General features: G+C 44.0%; 2 protein-coding genes across 12 annotated transcripts in view; both read left to right on the top strand.

Moving 5' to 3' along the window:
• CREB3L2 (cAMP responsive element binding protein 3 like 2) overlaps positions 1-19,705 on the top strand; it is a 275,941-nt gene that overhangs the window by 65,433 nt on the left and 190,803 nt on the right. For 2 of the 4 annotated variants that reach the window (XR_013991331.1, XR_013991332.1), the window contains exon 12: positions 1,849-2,439. Coding sequence is in view for 2 of the 4 variants with exons in the window: in XM_081024044.1 (XP_080880170.1) it covers positions 1,849-1,924 (76 nt within the window). In the remaining 2 variants the exon portion in view is untranslated. Of the gene's footprint in view, positions 1-1,848; positions 8,278-19,705 lie in introns of those variants that run through there. The other 2 variants (XM_081024044.1, XM_081024045.1) reach the window with 1 other exon arrangement.
• Positions 12,476-19,705, top strand: part of DGKI (diacylglycerol kinase iota) — a 254,537-nt gene continuing 247,307 nt past the window's right edge. For all 8 annotated transcript variants that reach the window (XM_081023972.1, XM_081023969.1, XM_081023975.1 and 5 more), the window contains exon 1: positions 12,476-13,051. In XM_081023972.1, coding sequence (XP_080880098.1) covers positions 12,846-13,051 — 206 coding nt within the window. In that variant the 5' untranslated portion in view covers positions 12,476-12,845. The remainder of the gene's footprint in view (positions 13,052-19,705) is intronic.

Genomic DNA, 19,705 nt, shown 5'->3' with positions numbered 1-19,705 from the left:
ACCAGCTAGGGAACTTCCACAGGAAGAAGTCTTAGAGCCCGGGGAGTGGTTATGGTACCAGAATGAGTGGTCAGGGGGAGGAGACTGGGAAGAGGAGGTGTCGGAAGCTGAAGAGGTAGCAGGGTTTAATGAGCAGGAAGAGTTTCTGGCAGAGAATAAGGATAAGAGGCAGAAGTGGAAGCTGGAGAGGAGGTAGGCCAAGAGGCAGAAACAAATCAGGCTGGTGCAAAGTCATGGGTGTCTCTCCCTTCTGCTGCCACAAGCTGCCCTCCACCCCCCATCTCCCAGAACCAGAAGAGGGCTGAAATGGGCAGAGCAGCGTCAGGCTTCATGCAGGCGCAGTCTCTGATTCCTTGGGGAAAGCTCTGGAGAGGAGGGGATCTAGATGGCTGTGAGGAAGCGAGGACTGTCAGTCTCAGCAACTGATTTTCATGGAGGAAGACCACCAGTGCTCATTAGGCCTGATCCTCAGCCAAGTCTGTGGAAATTGTGTTTTTGCTAATAAGGAGTAAACTCCAACTTTGAATCGTGTGATTACTGCTTCTATGTCAGTGGATGAGGGTGTGGGGAGGACAGGACCCACAATTCCCAAAGCTCCCATTTTAACCTTTTACTGTTCTGGATGAGCTCTCAAAAGCTTATTGCAGAATTTGCCTCATACCAAGTCAGACCATTTAACTCAGTATTCCCTATGCTGACTGGCAGAAACACTCCTGAATTTCAGACATGAAGTCTTTCCCGGAGGTGCCAGGGATTGAACCTGGGACCTTCTGCATGCAAAGCAGATGTTCTACGACTGAGCCACAGCCTTTGCCCAGGTGATGCCTGCTGAATGGGCTTTAGTTAATCAGAGGGTAGATTTCATCTGAACACGAGAAGAAACTTCTTAAGGGTAAACACTGTTCAGCAATGGAAAGGCATGGTGGGGTCCCCTTGCAGAGGCTGGACAGTCATCTGTTGGGAATGTCCTGGCTGTGGCTTTCTTGTACTGAGTAGGAGCTGGGCTGGATTGGGGTAGCCAACATAGAGCTCTCTCCAGATGTTGTTGGACTCCAGCTCCCATCAGCTCCCACAGGAATGGTTAATGGCCAGGGATGGTGGCAGCTGTGGTCCAGCAACTTTTGGAGAACATCGGGTGGCTACCTCCATTTTCAATGATGTATTCACAATTGCAGGCATCGCTTAGGAGAAGATGGGCTATTTCCTTTTCTCTTGTGCAGGCACTGGTATTAAAAATGATGCATTAAAAATAGTTGTGCATATATATATAATGAAAAACACTGCCTGATTAATTGGAGATGCCTTTTCCATTTTTCGGGGATTCATCTAACCAAGTAAATGACTGAGCGTTGCAGCCCCGGATCGTGCGGCATTCTTTGCATTCAGAAGGTCCCAGGTGCCAGATCTTGGCATCTCCAGTTCAAAATGGTTTCAGGGAGCGAGGCTGGCAGGAAGGCTGCCACAGATCTTTCTGCTGTGCAGCAGAGCACATGCTTGCATTGTGTAAATTGCCATGGCTGCTGATAAGAGCAATGGAAAAAGTAGCCTGCACTGCGATTTTGGTTGCCGTTTTGTAGTACAGTGGTTGCAAACAAGAACCATTTCGGAGGCCCGTTCGCAACATGAAAAGAGCACAACCTACAGCGGCACGTCTGTGCATGCGCGGATTGCGATTCGCTGCTTCTGCACATGCGCACGACGTCATTTTGTGCTTCTGCGCATGTGCGAGCGGCGAAACCCAGAAGTAACCCTTTCCGGTATTTCCGGGTTGCTGTGGGACATAACCTGAAAGAACATAACATGTGGTATGACTGTACTGCCACTTCTTTTCCTACCTTTGCTTTACAGAGTCAACTCACAGCTGGATGCAAACGAAACTCTGAAGATTGTCGAAATTGACAGAAGAGTTAATGCTACATCTTGAGATGAAAATAAAAAAGGGGATTCCCTCCCACCCTTTCTCTTTCTTCCAACCAAAGGTCTGAGGAACTTGTCTCTGTCAGTAAATCCAGAGGCCATTAGGAAAGTGCCCGGCTGATTTTCTGCACTGGATTGGGAAGAAGTGGCTTTGTTCTCTGTAGTCCATGTTCTTTTCTCCCCTCCTCTCTCTCCCCCCCCCCCAGCCTCCGACTCACACTACTCAGTTTGCTTTTCTGCTTCTACAACCAAGGGGAAGAATGGAAGGAGAGCTTGTTGGAAGATGTTGGGAGTAGGCATGCCTCTGAGTGGAGGTGCAGAAGGGATAACTTAAGCAGTCCTCACCATAACCGCAAAAATGACTAGATGCCTTCTTTTGGGTCTCTTAAAGGGTAACAAAATGTGCAAAAGTGGTTTAATGACTTATAGAGGGTTTTCTGAATTCATCCAAGATCAGCCTCCCCTGATTAGGTGACTCTTAACACCATCATTTTATTCCTTTATGAGAGCCAGTGTGGTGTAGTGGTTAAGAGCGGTAGACTCATAATCTGGTGAACTGGGTTCGCGTCTCTGCTCCTCCACATGCAGCTGCTGGGTGACCTTGGGCCAGTCACACTTCTCTGAAGTTTCTCAGCCCCACTCACCTCACAGAGTGTTTGTTGTGGGGGAGGAAGGGAAAGGAGAATGTTAGGCACTTGAGACTCCTTTGGGTAGTGATAAAGTGGGATATCAAATCCAAACTCTTCAAACCCTTTTTACAGGGAAATGTCACCATGGGGTGGCAAACATGTCTCTTACACTTCCCTGATAATTTGTCCTGGACCATTTCTGCTTCCCCTGCCCCCGTTGTGCAATAGAAATGCAACCACAAGGAAGGCACTTCCTTTTGATTTTTTACCTTAGTGGTGAAAATGGGCAGGAATTGATAGGTTAACAGAGGTCTGGCAAAAATTTATGGTGCTTGTTCTCGAAAACTTCCAATTGTGTTCATCACTGAGAACTAAGCTATATGTGAGGAATGGGATCTTTTCCCCCAATGCAAGCTCTAAGTGTGGGATCCCTCATGCAACATTGGTGCATGTGCTAGGTTGAGTCTTCTACCCTAACCAGTTGCAGTTCTATATTCTCGTATCTAGGAGCGAGCTTCATTAAACTCAGTGGAACTTACTTGTGTGTAGACATCTATAGGATCGCACTGTCTCAAATCTTGTAGCCAGCATTGCCTTAAATCTTTTTCCTCCCTCCACGAGGACTACATACTTGTCCCTTCCTATAAAATGAGGGCAAAATTGATAGGAATCGGTCAGATCCACATGTTTCCATGTCTTGTAGCCTGGTCATGCAATAACTCATTTTCTTGATGTTACCTTATTAACCAAAGACACCCATGTTCAGTAGCAAAAGCTACATTGCCTTCATTTCCCCTTACAGCATTTTCCATTCCCGTCTATGGGCGTGTACCAATTGTATGCTGGAAATACAAAGCAGTCACTGATTCCTTTGCTGCATCTGTCTTCATGAAGAAAACAGACAAAATTCGGTTAGTCTCTTTCTTGTCTGGTCTGCATGAGAAAATGGAGCCAGCCTGAACCAAATCTGCTTGGAGAAACCAATTTGTACCAGTTTCTCATACAGGCGAGAGGTCCCCAGGCGACTCGGATTCCTCTGCCATCCCTGCCCCCCCTGTTGTAAATAGTATTTATTAGTTGCCCCATGATATCAGCTGGCAGCCGGAATGACAAGCAAAGGACGTGAAATCCCTCAAATGCTCTGGGTGACTTTTGAAAAAATTTCTATAACTTGTGTTAGGCCCCTGACATTCAACTTAAAAATTGACGCAGTGCAATGCCCTCATCCACTACCCTGGCCTCTTTGCGTCCTGTTGCGTTTTCTGTTCCATTGTGCATGCACTCACTTAAAGCAGACGTTGTGATGAAAACCAGCAAAGGTTTAAATCTCATGTTCTACTTGTTCCCCGCTATGGCAAGCTAAAATGACCGCAACGTCCTCTCCTGAGTGCCAGGGGCCGATTCTGTCTCCGGAAAATTCAGTAAACATCTGCCACCCACTTGTGATGACGATTGTTGGCTACATTTGTGTGTCACTTTCCAGACCAGTCACCATCTTAAATTAATATTGGAAGGAGTTGCATAGATGGATATCTTAACAGTGCAAACGGTGTGCAGAACCTTTGGCTGCCAGATTTTGCAGAACTACAACTCCGCATCCTTGGCCATTGGCCATGCTTGCTGGGGCTGTTGGAAGCAACAGCCCTACACCTGCTGTAGAACAGTGGTTCCCCCACCCGCCAAGGGCCTCTGCTAAAATTTTAGCTGCCTGTTTGGGTAATTGAATATGATGCCCTTGGCTGCTGTCCTGCATGGTTTCTCAAGAACAGCTATACATGCAAATGTTAAGCAGTGGTTATTTCACACTGTGTATTGAACTCCATGACATCATCTGTCATTGACCCCACATACTTGTAGCAATTATACTTTTTTTTTTTTTAAAGAAAGCTGATGGGTGGGCTTATAAAAGAAAGGGGCATTATTGTAAACTCTATATTTATGGAAGTCACGCTTCGGTCAGTGACGCTTCTTAATATTGCATAATCATTGACTAGGATGTAGATGGCGTGTTTTATTTGTGTATATGCTTCGATTCTGCGCTAGCTTTCCCTTTATATCTTCTATTTTTACCGTGCAATTTAATGTTGAAGCAAATGCTTCCGAGCCAGATTTCAGCTGATGCAAATTGTTGGTTTTCCATTTTACTCCAAACTGAAGATGTGCTCCCCACCCCCTTCTTTATTATTCTTCAGCTATTCTTAGCAACATCGTCCAATTCTTGATGATAAATCTGGGTTAAATGTCAGATTTTTAAATGCCTAAGTTCCCCTTTTAGGAATTATTCCATCCGTGGGGTTTTCTTTTCTTATCTTTTTGTTTGAACCTTCAATTTTGAGGAGTGCATGCTGTCTAGACGCTGTTTGGCTGTCAGTCAAGTGAGTGAGTAACATTAATTTGCCACATCAGGAAAGATATCCACGAAGAACTTGGGATCTCTCATGTCACAAGTCCATTGTGCAAACTCCCACCACTGCACACACAGCGTAAGACTCTGTATATTTAGCATCCTTTTCCCCACTCGGTGACAAAAATAATTCTCCTCTAATTGCTAATTGGAAAGAGGCCATTTTCCCCCTTGTATTTTTGAAGGTGAAACAGTAGGCCACTGCTATAGTGACTAAAGGGGGGGGGGGGAATTGTTTTTCAAAAGTTACAAAACATAGGAAGCTGCCTTATATGGAGTCAGACAATTGGTCCAATTAGCTCAGTATTGCCTTCACTGACAGGCAATGACTCTCCAGGATTTTGGGCAGGAGATAGTCCCAACTCTACCTGGAGATGCCAAGGATTGAACCTCAGACCTGCTTGCAGACCAGATGCTGTACCACTGAGATGCAGCCCTTCCTTAAGTTCATATTTACTTACTAATGGAGTTCTTCTGGATGTCTTTGCAAGCAGGAGTTCAAAGCCAGGGCTTCTGGATCCAAATCTGATTTCTTGCGAAATGAAAAAAAGGAAAGAGAAATCCACCAGAAACAAGGTCCTGTGAAATTTGTGTTGAACGTCTTTTAAAATAAATGTAACTTAAATTAAAAACCAGCTATTTATCTTAAATTATTTCAACATGTTGACAGTTTTCACCATCTACTTAGATTTCTTCTTTCCTAATAGTCCTCAAGACAACAATAATCTTATGCCATCATAAAGAATGTGGCTTAGTAGTTAACTAAGCCTTACTCAGAGTAGACACATTGAAATGAATGGACTTAACTTAGTCATGTTCGTTATTTTCAACAGGACTATTCTGAGCAAAACTTAGTTGACTACCACCTTAACAAATGTATTATGGTATGTAGAGAGGAAAACTAAACAGTGAGGTCCAAGGGGAATAAAATGAAAGTGCAGACTGTAATAATTCAATTAAGGCTTAAGTGCCTATAGAATTATCCCAGTGACCATGCGCTACAGCAGCACAATCACACTTCCATTGCTAATTATTCCACCTGATGGAACACCAGCACTCTAGTCCTATATCGAAAAGTAACAAAATCATCTATTTAGGAACGTAAGTCACAATTTACATCCTGGATCACATAAGTGATACAAGTGTACAATTTGTTCCCTTTGATATTTTTCTATGCAAAATTTACAGATTCTACTTGCATGTTTTAGTTGCTGTTTTGACAAAATGGGGATCTCTGATGCAGAGCTTTGCGGCTGGCTAGAAATATTCAAATGACCACACTAGAATTCACAGGTTTAGATGTTCAAGTACAGTTTGCCACACAAGCACCCAGTCTTCTCTCTTGAGAATGGTTCAGTGTGGTGATATAGGAGAGGTGATCATCTACTCTAGAAGTGTGCCTGTGTGGTCCTATAAATGTCATTGGACTCCCATCACCCACGGCCAACATCATCAGAGGTGATTCGATATGCAGTTGAGCATCTTCTGGAGGGGTCACAGGGTCTACACACAAAATGGTTCACCTGTAAACTGGAAAACCTATGGGTACCATTCCCATCTGGTTTTCAAGAAATACCTGAGTTTGAGAATGTAAGCATTGTTCACATTAACTAGTTCTCTGAGGAAATGCTGAAAACTTGCACAGGACCCTGGGGAGGCAACTTTTAGATGTACCCAGGACCTCTGGGGAACCACTTATCTATGAAGAGAATCCCGTAAGACTGAGGGCTGGATCTGAGCAACCCAACCACGTGGACAGGAGAGATCCAGTGGGACGATTCACACTATCTACCTGCAGCTTCTAGCCAAAATAGATAGTTCCATCCTGCAATTAGATATGTCTAAAAGGTATGGCCATTGCAGAAAATGCTGAAGCACATTTTCAGGGTGCACACTTAGTTGACTTGGAGTGTTGACCAAAACTGATGGGCTTCAGTATAACCATGAATTTGGTGTGACCCACCTGTATGCTGTTCTACGATACTAGATTGCAGGAGAAGATCAGCGTGTGGGACAGGAAGGTGCCTCATACCAGCTAAGTCTATATGTCTCTCTGGCTCAATTTTGTGTTCACCATTCTGGTGCTCTCCTGATGTTTCAGGCAGTTGTATGTGACTTCTTGGACACAGCACAATCATCTCCTCGTAGTGTCTTGGTTCACCACCCTAAACCACCTTGATCACTGAGGAACCAGTGCTAAGTTTCTGGCAGAACCTCAGTTTTCCCAAGAGGGAAGGCACTTTAAAATCCACCCTACTAAGGCAGATGTTCTTAAAAAGAAAAGCTTGTCTCACTGGTCCTTCTTCCAGCCCCCTTCAAACAGGTGCCCTCCCAGTGCTGTTGGATTATCACTCACATCATCCCTATTGGCTAAGCTAAACGGGGCTGCGGCAATTGCCTCTAGAGGGCACAAGGTTGAGGAAACCAGCCTTAATTCATAACTTTCTTCCCCTTTCTCTGGTTTAATGGCTTCCTCCACCATTGTGTTTCCAATTTTTGTAGGTATCAATATAAGAGAATAAGGAGGCAATAAAGGAATTAGCAGGGAACAGAGCGAATGTGCATCTCTCTTTTAAGTTTTATTTACACACACCTGAACTTTATGTTGTAGGATTTTGGTACAGAGGAGAGTTTTTGAGCACTCATCTGTGATGTTGTATAGGCATGTTGGCAGAGCTGTCTGGTCATAACTGGTGAGGACTATTTCTGGTTCTATAGTACTCATGCACCACACAGGCATATTTGGTTTGATTCAATCAAATGATGATATATCTTAATTTTGTAGCATTAGCCATGATGGGGACGTTCTTGTCTGTTATGTATGTAGAAACATGTGCTACTTATTTGATGTCTAATCCCCAAGAACATTGGTGATCTATCTTCAGCAGTGTGTATCTTGATTTTCAGACTTGTAACATTCAAGCAGCATTTCCACCCTTTATCTTGGGTGTCATTCGTGTTGCCCTGTATTCCAGTTCCAAATGCCTTTTCAGGGCTGTAACTTAGATGGCCTAGCACACAGACTGTTAAACTTTTACATTTCAGTTTTTGTGATGTGCTGAGCAGCAGGCCCTATTCTAAACTGCTAGAGGAGGTTCTGGTGAGAATAGGATTATGGGTGCGATGGGTTTCTCCATGGATTTCTGTTCAAAATTTGGATTCCCAGTGCATTGCACCAGTGCCCAAAAACTGCTGGCAAACTCAGTGGAATCTGGAAGTTTTCAAAGAACCTAGGCGCTGTGGCTGGAGGAGAGAAGGAGGTGCAGTCCTTGAGCTAGCCCCAAGCATCTGCCCCATAGGGTGGATTTCTCCTCTGAACTTCAAAGAGTCTGTCTTCATACATCTCTAGATTGAAAACCTGGAGGTGGTTTATTAAAGGAGCACGACCAATCATGGCAGATGATCTTGAACGGGGCTTCCACCAAAGAAGATACCACTTACCTCACATTGCACCATAAATCTAAATACATTCAGCCAGATTTAGTGCGCATGGAAACTCAAATTTACACATGCAGATCTCATCCAAGCAAGGCATTTCTCATTGGCTTAAATACCAGAATGTGTTACGAGACGATATAGCTTAGATTTATTGCCTAACATAAAAGTTGCAGTTCTGTAAGTTCCATGCATTCGGTTCCACAAAATGCAGTGGGTCAAGGCATATATTCACTGGGTGCAGGATTGCAACCACTCTATGTAGCCATAGAGGAGCCGCAACTGTTACACTAGGTCATCTAAGTCAGCCTCCTTCTGCCCAAATTTCTAGTACTCGTTCAGCTATGTGAATAGGCAAATATAGTTTTTTTTGCTAGTCTGCATTTAAATGGAATTATCTTTATAAAATATGGGAATTTAGCAAAAAGCATGAGAAGAGTTCAGAAAGTTTGGGTAAATTACAATAATATCCCCCCCCTTTTTTTACTTAAAACTGTTAATGTTCTTTGTTGTGTTGTTTTTACTATGTTAAATGCCTTTTCTTTTTGTATTTATACTTTTTCTACATGCACTGCTCTTTTAGGTGTGTCCACATGTGATCATTCATATTTCAAACAGGTGGGAGGGTGGGTGGGTTGGGTAAGAGTTTTTGTGTGTGTAAAGAACCTTTTATTTAGCAGACAGGTTTTAAACCAAGCAGCAAACTAAGTGCTTTTTTTTTTTTTTACGTAGCTGAGTACAGTGAAAATATGTATTGCTTTATCTGTTTCCTGGCAAATAAATATTTTCCTAAAGAAAAGGCATCTCCCATCATTCTGCTGTTTATTTTCCTCCAAATGTATTTACAGCAGTCACCTGCTTTAACCCCAACACCATGCTTCAGTGCTTGGAGTACTTCTAGCTTCCTTCTCATGCTGACAGTCTATTGTCCAGTGTTACCTCCAATTGGTAAGAGATCAAAAGCAGTAATGTGTCTCACAGTCATGGACTTGCCTTTTGCTTCATAGAAAACACTGAACTAATCATTGTGTTTTGTTTACAAGATTTGTGGGGTATTGGGAGAGCTTGTAAAGCTGAAAAATGACTGCAGTTCAGCCAATACTCAGTGTTGCATGCATTTATTTCAGGTATATTTGAGGGCCACCTTTGACCAGTGATTATCCGCCCCCTTGCAGATAGATGTCCATCAGGCCTAGGGCAGATCTAGCAAAATGCCAATCCATCTGTGTCTAAAATCTTTGCATCAAGTGATGACTCTTTAAAACTGCATGTTTTGTTTTGCACTAAAAGCAGGCAGGGGGTGGGGTGAAAATTAAAGGAGATTAATGCATAAATAAATGCTGCGTGAGAGGATTTAGGCCAGCATGGATGCTCTGACATACCTCTCCCGAATATATTTTTATTGACTGGGGGGGGGGGGCAAGAGAGAAGGCAAATTTAGCAAATAGTGCAGGTTATATGCTAGATTAATAACGTAGTTTTATTTTAAAAAATAAATTTATTGCAGGAACGATTGTGTTTCTTAGAGCATTGATTTGCTTAAGTTTATTAAAAATTAGAACTTTTTTTTAAAAAAAATCCAAGAATATTAAAGCCAGCAAAACAAAAATGCAAAAATTTTGCTATATAAAAACTTGTGCTTTTTCTCTTTTTGTTTATTTTCTTACCAGTAGCAGAGGCCTAGGTACCTCAAGTACATTTGGAGTACTACTGTATACATGTTTATTAGCAGTCCAACACAGCTGTGGTTAAGAGTGCCTTTTACCAGCTTTGGCTGGTATGCCCGCTGCAGCCATATATAGATCGGGATCTCTTGGCCACTGTAGTCTAGGCATTGGTAACCTCAAGACTAGACTACTGCAATGCCCGTGTATCTGGGACCATGCTTGGACATAGTCTGGAAACTTCAGCTGGAGCAGAATGCAGCAGCTAGAGTTCTGATGGCTAAAGGCATGTGACACTTTAACTAACATATGTTACCAAGTCAAGGTTCTTGTCATAATACACAATCTCAATTTGATCACTGAAATCACCTGCTCATTATCTTAGAAGCTTGACTGGTCTCTCTCTCTCTCTCTCTCTCTCTCTCTCTCTCTCTCTCTCTCTCTCATAATTTTTATTGCAAAGTAAATACATCAATACCAAAGGATAATATAAAGAAAATAAAAAATAGAGAAGAAAACAATGCAAAGAAAAGTAGACAGTAAAAGAATAAAGAAAATATATTTTAATACAATAAACACTATTTTACAAAATAATAGTAATAATAGACTTCCAACACTCTCACAACACTTCCTTTCACATTTCATATTTTATCTGTATTTCAGTATTATTTTCATCTTAATATGTATGTTTCCCCTTTTCCATTCACGAGGAAATTCTAGACAGCCAAATTTTTACATTAGAACCTTGTCTTTCTAAATAGTCATTCAAGCACTTCTGTTCCTTCTTGACTGTATTCATTGGCTTTAGTCTTATTATATCCATCAATTTGGCCAGTTCCAAATATTCACATAACCATTCCTCTTTGGTCTCTACTAAAAATTGAGCATTTAAATTAATAACCAGTTCCAAATCATCATCAATAATTTCCTTCAAAACCTTACTCATAAAATCCTTTTGGTTCTAATGCAATAAATAACCAGTTGTTTCCCTGATCAGATCTTGCAGAAAATTTGAATTATGGGGTAATTCCAAAATATATGCTAAATTGTTCACAATCTGTAGAGTCCATGCAAGACACCATGCAGGTTCTAGTGTAATTTAGTCTCCATCCTATCTATTTTCTCACTTGGCTAAAACAAAAGATGACTTAGAGCTCTGACAGGAGATTACGCTATAAGGACTTCAAGTTCCCTTCCATTACCAATCATTCTGTGTGGATCCATTACCATCATTCTATGTGGATTGTATTGGTGGCTGGTTGAGGGCTTGTAATGTGGAATAGTGTTGTTGTTTTTTAGTCATTTAGTCGTGTCCGACTCTTCATGACTCCATGGACCAGAGCATGCCAGGCACTTCTGTCTTCCACTGCCTCCTGCAGTTTGGCCAAACTCATGCTGGTAGCTTCGAGAACACTATCCAACCATCCTCTGTCGTCCCCTTCTCCTTGTGCCCTCCATCTTTCCCAACATCAGGGTCTTTTCTAGGGAGTCTTCTTTTCTCAAGAGGTGGCCAAAGTATTGGAGCCTCAGCTTCACGATCTGTCCTTCCAGTGAGCACTCAGGGCTGATTTCCTTCAGAATGGAGAGGTTTGATCTCTTGCAGTCCATGGGACTCTCAAGAGTCTCCTCCAGCAATAGTAGCTTCAGTTAAAAAGGGATTTAGGTCCACCACTCTGCCTCTGACAGCCATGCAGCCCCAAGGCAGGGGGGAAGCTGGAACTAGCCAGAGGGTGGGATACCAGATCTCATCAAGACTGCTTAAATAACTTTGCTTCTCATCATGCCTATGTGCATTACTGCTTCTGAGCTTTTGCTGAAAGGGATGGTTGCTCCCAGCAGGTACACATGAAGGTTCATTGACACTGCTATGGATTACACATACACACACACACGCACACACACATTGGGGTTGTACTCAGTGGTGATTCTGCACTGGTGGAAAGAGTGAAGGGATATGGGTTTGCTAACAGGCTATCTTCCCGCCCCTGCCGGCCTCAAGCGAATCTAATGGCTTAAGTAAGCTCTTGTTCCAGCAGGAAAGTTGCTTCTGGGCTTAATAACGCGTGATGGTTTCACCCGAAGCTGCCCCTTGCTAGAGGACCGCTGGCAACATATACTCCGCTGTCCAAAATCTTCAGCAAGCGCTTTCTCACGCTCTTTATTCCTGCTACCTAACGGGCTCTCAACACCCTTCACTCTCCACTGCGCTGATGCTTCCAGTTTTCTCTCCCCGAGAAGGATTGCCCAGTAATAAAAATTAAAAAGCACTCCACCTCGTCCTAACACACTGGAGACGTCCACGCAACTTATGCCCCCTGCATCCCTCTAGTACAAACGCTTCTGGATGCGGCACAAAACGGGGCGTCCGCCTGTGGCCCCGCCCCCAACTCTCTCCCCCACCCCCCACCCCCATCCGGCACGCACACACAAAACAGAGGAGTCTGGCCAGGTTTTAAGGTGCAGCTGCTCCTGCTGTCCTTTTCGAGCGGGCGTGGCGGGAGGAGCAGCAGGAGGGGAGGAGGCTCTGATTGGCCAGAGCGGAGGCGGGAGGTAGGGAGTTTCCCACAATGCCCCGCTGCAGCCAGTGCGGCCGCCGATGGATGCTGCGGGAAGGTGCTGCCATTTGCAGCCGCCTGGACCAGTGGCTCGCTGAGGGGAGCCTCGTTCCGGCAGAAGCAGAGGCAGGCAGGGAGGGAAGCACCCTTCTCACCCCAGTCCCCGGCAGCCCTTGACAGCGAAACTACCCTCGCCTTCTCCTCCGCTTTCCTCGCGGGTCGCTGTCCATTCAGCACCGCGATGAACCCTCCTTCCACAACCGGCGAGGAGAAGGGGGCTGCGGGAGGCAGCAGCAACGCTTGCCGGGGAGCTGAAGGTGGCGGGGACCCTAGGAGTGCAGCCGCGGGAACAGAGGACCCAGAAGAGCCCGCACTAACCGCTCAGAAGGAAGAATCCTTGGAAGAGAAGCTGAAGAGTTTAACCTTCAGGAAACAGGTGTCCTACAGGTGGGTGAAGGAGGCAAAGCAGGAGTGTCATTCCGGGTGTGCTTTCTCCCACGTGAGAAGGGGCATACACGTGTGTCTGTGGCTGAGTCTCCTTGAGCCTCATAATGTACCCATCGTCAGAAGTTCCCTAGGACAGAGTGATAGGGGAAGTCTTGTCTAGCTCCCATCTTCCAAGTTTCCATTGTAATCTCTCAGGGAGATAGATACCTTATGTGCAAGTGAATTTAGTGTATACTTGTCATTACTTAATGTAGACGAAGTCATTGTCCTTAGCTCACTTTTACCCCCTGCCCCGCTGTTCCTTCGATCTGGGTGGTAGGTTTCACACCCAGTTTGGAAATTGTCATCTACCTGGCTGTGAACATGGGACCAGCGAGGGGCTATTTACTTCAGATGTGCTAATTCAGAGTTTTAACGGCATGATTTTATGCAGAGGGAAGCTTCAAGATGATAGATTTCAACCTTGCAATAAGTCAGGACCTACTGCTGTAACGTTCTTGTAGGAGAGGATAAAAAGCTTTGAGGATTCTGATGGTTGTTTTGGAGGGATGCGGTTTCATGAGGTTTTACCCCCCCCTTTCCCCCCTCCTCTGAAAGCTACATGGTATGTGGGCAGCCTTGCCTGGAGAGAGATAATCTTACGGTTGAAATCAGTGCACCAGGAATTCTGTGTCGCGCATAATGTGTGTTTCTGTGTCAGGTCAGTTTATGCACACACGGCAGCAAAACAGCTGCTGCCCCAAATGTTGCATTATTTTTTTCCAGAGCTGGGGGGCGGGGAGGCAACTGATGTATTTGTATTGGCACTTAGAGTGGTACCACAAAGGACTTCACATTCCTACATGTAGACCTAATCCTTGTTGACAGCATTATATGTTAGACATTGACAGCATCATGTTATGTATGTGATACCGTAGCAATTCCCTTTGGGATTATGTGTGTGAGAAAATATTATAAAATCTATAGCTGCATCTGTACATATTAAAGAGCTGTTAAAGAGTTAACGTTGTGCAGTAACGCCAATTTGTTATGCTCGAATGTATGTGTAGGTAGCACTGTAACAGCAGGATGTGGGAGTCACGCTGCCAGAATAATGTTGCAAGCAATGCCAGGGATTAGGGTGAGGGTAGCATCATAATTGTCTACTGGTTTCCCCCCTCCTCTAACCAATCTGGCTTGTGCTAAAAAAGAAATCCTGATCTTGTTTACAATCCCTCTCCAAACAGACAGCAGTGCCTCAGAAAAGATGGGGAGGGTTTAAAAAGGTCTGTTTGCGATCAGGAACTTCAGGATTATCCAGAGTGGGTTCAGAAGTGCTGTCTGCCAGGGAAGTGGAGTTATTCTGGAAGTTTTTGATCCCCAGTTTAAAAAATAGAAACAATTAAAAGAAGACAACTGAATCTACCTGTTGCTTTATTGGTGTGAGTGGGGGGGGGGGTGAAAATGTTTCCTTGGAAAAGCAACAGAGAACAATTTTGGGTAGCCTGTCCAAGGCTTCAGGAATCTTTTGAAGAAGAAATCCTCACATCAGTTATGAACCATTATGTAAGTGTTAGTATTTACCCAGCTGTGTGGATAGTTACATTGTGTGCCTACTTCTTTTACTTTAATGCAGCTGTATTTTTCATTTCATTTTTAAAAAATAATAAAATATTGTTACGATTCTGCCAAACATAAACACAACAATCCAAACTACAATATAGACATACTTTAAGGAAAAGAAAAGAGGAAAAAAGCCTATTGCACCCCAGATACATTCACTTTCTAAGGGTTAACACAACAGCCAGAGTGTGATAAAGAAAAAATATGTTTTATAACTTTAAGGGTTTCTAGATTTTAGCTTACATAATATATATTGGTTCAAATTAAATTATCTCCAATAGTGTTACCGTAAGATTATTATGTTGAGATTTGTCATTCCAATATTTTATAAACTCATACCAAGATTCTAATACATTTCTTTGGGATTTTGCTACATCTTCCCATAATCTTTCAGCATCTATGATCTTATGTATAAGCACCCTCTGCCAAACAGCTATTTCCCATTTCTTGATTAACCCCACCAACTAATATCCAAGTTGCCAGCGAAATATTTTCCATCACTTCCTTGTTTTCCTTCAGGACTATTTCTTTTACCTTGCCCAAAATAAAAATCACGCCATCTCATTTTAATTTGTAAGTCGTGGTTTGTTTAATCTGGCCCTCTGAAACCTGAAGTTAGAGACAAGCTAAATTTAAGTTTTTGGTAAATGTTTGGCTCTACTTTTATGATTTCCCCTGTAGTCTTCTCAGACAAGTCTCTAGGTCCCAGCTTCAATATCTGAGCAATTTTGTCTAAGCGTTAGCTTTGGTTTATGCTATAGGGTTAACTCTGTGAAATATCGGCATCTTGTGTAAATTATGACATGAGCCTCAGGCTCCAGTGCTGTATGGCAGTAAATGCTTGTGTAAGGACACGGCCAGTTATTTTGAGAAAACGTCTCTTAGCAATTTCTAATTAAAAATAACCAAAATTAGTTCAAGAGTGAGATAAAGGCCCCTGAATAACTTGGGGCATCACACTCTATGAATGTTTCACTTGCAGCATCATGGTGATCCTACCAAATATGCCACAGAGATGAGTTGAGTGAACACAGATGGTTGGCTGGCATCCGTCTATCTCGGGAGACAATGGAGGAGTGTGCCTTTGGGGGTGAAGTCAAGCTGTCAGAAGGTTGCAGTAGTGCCTGCTGTGGCTGTTGTAGAGACTAATACAGGAGAGACATGTTTGGTTGCAGCTGGGGCAGATGAAGGTGTCCCGTTTTGCTGTTACAAGTGCACCATGGTGTTTCTTCTCTCTACACTCCTCCCAGCAGTCATTCCTCCTCTGGTCACTGCCATGGATGCATGACCTGTCTGTCTCCCGGCACCGCAGTTATATGCAAGCGATTCCCACACAGCAGGGTTGATGTTGCCAGCCTTCATGTCATGTTTGCAGATTTCTTTGCAACGCGGAGCTGGTGCCTGAAGCCAGCTCCCTGTAGAGAGCATCCTGGGGAATATAGACAAACATAAGCATAAAGCTTAAACATACCCAGGGATTCTCTGGGCATCTAAATATGCTGTGCTAATTTCAAAGGAGAAGAGGAATTCAGAAACCTTGGTACCCCCTATTTTGTAAACGAGTGAAAGGATGTGATAGTTTCAATGACATAAATGGAACGATGCACATAAAATTAGGTGCCTGGTTTGGATGGATTGATATTTTTCACTGGGGTAGCTCAAGGAATATGCAAGTTCTGTTCCCTTTCACCTGGTCCTCTCTGAACACAACTCTGTGTTCAGTTGCTGAAAGAATTTCGTGTTCCAGGTCAGATAAATCAGGTGTTGGAAAATGCAGGCCCAGGGACCAAAATGTGGTCTTCTAACCCTCCTTATCTGGCCATCAGGACTCTCCCCAGACAGACACTTCCTTGCATCTCTACACTTCCTACTAGCTTTGCTTCACACCCTTATTGAAGGTCTTCGACTGGCTGGAATGTGTTCCTGAACTCAGATAATATCTCTTGTTTCCCTGGATAGAGAGAGGGTGTAGAAACTAGCAGCAGCAGACCACTTGACACACATGGACTGGCTCTTTTGACTTTGTAAACAAGAGATGACAGCCTAGCTGATGAGTGCAAAACCTGGAGTGATTCATTCCCCGCTGACCTTAGTCAGTGACGCAAAACAATACATTCAATGGCCACAACCATCCCTGAAACATTTCTGTTGCCGCTCGCTGCCTGCCTGCAACCCTTTTCCAACAGTTTTGAAACATGGAAGTTAATGCCAGGCTTCCTAGTAGCAGCCTGCAGCAGTCAGAGATGGCGAGTTCCACAGGTGGGTTTGATAATGATAATGCAGAACCACAGGCAATTAGTTGATTTCTGCATTTGCTTCAGTGGGGCTGGAGAGTGTAGACTGCTGCACGCATTTTATTGAATTTTGCTTTTCTATCTTTAATAGATAAAAAATATTAATGAAAACCTATGCTATGAAATGTATTGGGGTGTTTGTGTGTTCCTGGAACTTGCTTCATTTCAGAGGTGTGTACACGCACAAACACATGAGGCCAAACTAGATGTGACATTAAACTTTTGTGCTTTTAGTTTTGTTCCCTAAAGAACAATTGTGGGTCCTCCTATCTGGATTGAAGGGGGAGAAGATTTTAACCCTTTGCTCCTCGACCCTCAACCCACACTCCCTGGCTGCTATTTCAATCAGCCGCTGCTAGCCATGACAGCTGTACTCTACCTGCACTGTCGGAGGCAGTATGCCTCTGAATACCAGTTGCTGTGAATCTGGAACCTGTAGGAGGAGTGCTGCTGCACTTGTGCCCTGCTTGCAGGCATCTGGTTGGCCACTGCAAAGACAGGATGATGGACTAGATGGGCCTTGGGTCCAATCCAAGGGGGATTTTCCTGTGCTCTTGGGAGGGAAGCTGTTAGGAATGCTACCAGTCCCTTTGTTCCAAGGCTCTGTCTGAACTCAGAGGGCCATATGGGTCTCCTCCATACATGGCTGATTTAGTCATTGCAATGAAATTCTGGATGTTGACTAAAACAGGGAAGATATTTTGAACTGAACATGGGCTGAACGGCCAGCAACATTGGCTATGCTCTTCTGTGCTCCTGGGGAGTAAAAACCCCATTTGCCTTTTGCTCAGCTTGTGCATAAGTGAAGCTCTGCTAAGTCAGGCTAGTTGACCATCAAGACCAGTAGCACCATCAGGGTAGGACTCTGGGACAGGTGTTCAGACTCCCAATCTGTAGAAAAAGCAGAAGAACTCAAAACAAAATCAATTTATCACATTTTGAAGCATGGGAAAGAATATACGTTGTCACAAAAGCATTGTCCAACTGGACAGCTGAAATAGTCTGGCATCCTGTTTTCAGGAATGCGTGACAAGCCACACCCTCTGTAGCTACAACCTTCCTCTCCAGGTCACAACCCTCACTGGACCTGCTTTGCAGCCTTCTTGAGTGCTTTGCCTGTCCAGAATGTATCCTTGAGCTCAGATTATGCTTCTTGCTTGCCTGGGTGGAGGAAAGGGAGGCGTGTGTTGAGTGTTTATAGAAATGACCATAGTATACAGAGGTGAAATTTCCATTCACCGCTCTCCCCACTTTAGCCTCAGGCCACGTAGCCTCCAGCAGGTTTTCAAGGAGGGAATCGTGCAGGATAAGGTTTCCCACCCCTGGAGTAAACTAGTAAGCAGGACAAGAAGGTAATAATGGACTGTCACAGGAGTGTACTGGTCAGTAATCATACAGTTCAAAGATGGAGTTAACTCCAAAAACACAACCTCCACAGACTTGGTTGAGTGTCAGGCCTAATGGGTTTTCCTCCATGAAAATCTGTTGCTGAGACTGAAAGTCCCCACCTCCTCATCAAGCAATCATAGACTGCATCTGCATGCAGTCAACCCCTCCTCTGCCCTTTTCATGCCTCTTCTGGTTCTGAGAGACAATGGGGAGAGAAGAGCTTGTCTCAGCAGCAGAGGGAGATGCCCATGACTTTGCACTAGCCTGACTCATCTCTGCCTCTTGGCCTCCCTCATCCCATTCTTCTGTTTCAGCTTCTGTCTCTAATTTTGGACTTTCTTCTGCCACAGACTCTCTCAGCTCACTAAAACCTGTTATCTCTTCAGTTTCTGACACCTCCTCTTCCCAATTTTCTCCCTCTTCCCACTCACTGACATCCCACCACCACTCCCTGGGCTCTGAGCCTTCTTCCCTTGGTGATTCCCCAGCTGGTTCCTCCCACCACTCATCTGTCTAACCAGTCCATGACATGGACCTACCCCTCTGCCCTATAATCTATAATCCTCAAGGTTTTTCTAACGGCAAGGATGTCCAACCTCTTAACTCAGAAGGAGTATGCTATGCTTTATCCCGAAGTTATTTAGGGACTTCGCTCCTCCTTGGTGACTTGTGTCCTTGGTCACATAGGCTAGAAAGGGGAAACTCACAAAACAGGAGGCAAGAGGCTACTATTTGAACTCTGCATAGGATGGAATGAAGTTGAGAAGCAGTAGGTTAGTTCAGAAATAATAGGGAGCCATGCCCTCTCACAATGTGAACAAGCCACAGCACGCCTGAGATGCATGACCTCTCCATTTCCTTCCCTTCCTCTTTCATGCCCATAAGAAGAAGAAAAAGAAACTGTTTCTCCTGATTTTAAATAAACCAATTCTTGACAATTGAATGCAGGAAGGGGGGGGCGTTGTTTAAACTATAAGCTGTGAGAAAAGCGCATAATTATAGTGGTTTCAGATGCTAGCTTGTTCTCACTAGCCATAGTTTCAACAACCCACAGTTCCTTGGGTTTGCACATTACAAGGAACTGTGATTAGCTTAAAATTGGAAGCAGATCATTCTGGCCTGCTTCTCTACTGCATGAGAGAGAATGGAGAGAGGAGAGGAAGAATGTGAGCCTCAGGCTCACCATAGTCCGTTCACCTCATGATAAACCATGGTATCCTGTCTTCAAGATTAAACTGCTGACTTGCTGAATAGTATACAATTAAACCATGGCTGAAGAAGATAACATCTGGATTTAGATTTCTGTGATAGAAAATCTAGCTTCCCCAAGCCTGTGGCTCTCCAGATGTTGTTGGACTCCAATCCCTAT

The sequence above is a fragment of the Podarcis pityusensis genome (genome assembly GCF_964106645.2).
Source record: "Podarcis pityusensis genome assembly, chromosome: 10".
NCBI classification, from domain to species: Eukaryota; Metazoa; Chordata; class Lepidosauria; order Squamata; family Lacertidae; genus Podarcis; species Podarcis pityusensis.
The sequence above is the reverse complement of the archived record's forward strand: the minus strand, read 5'-3'. Positions and strand labels throughout refer to the sequence as shown.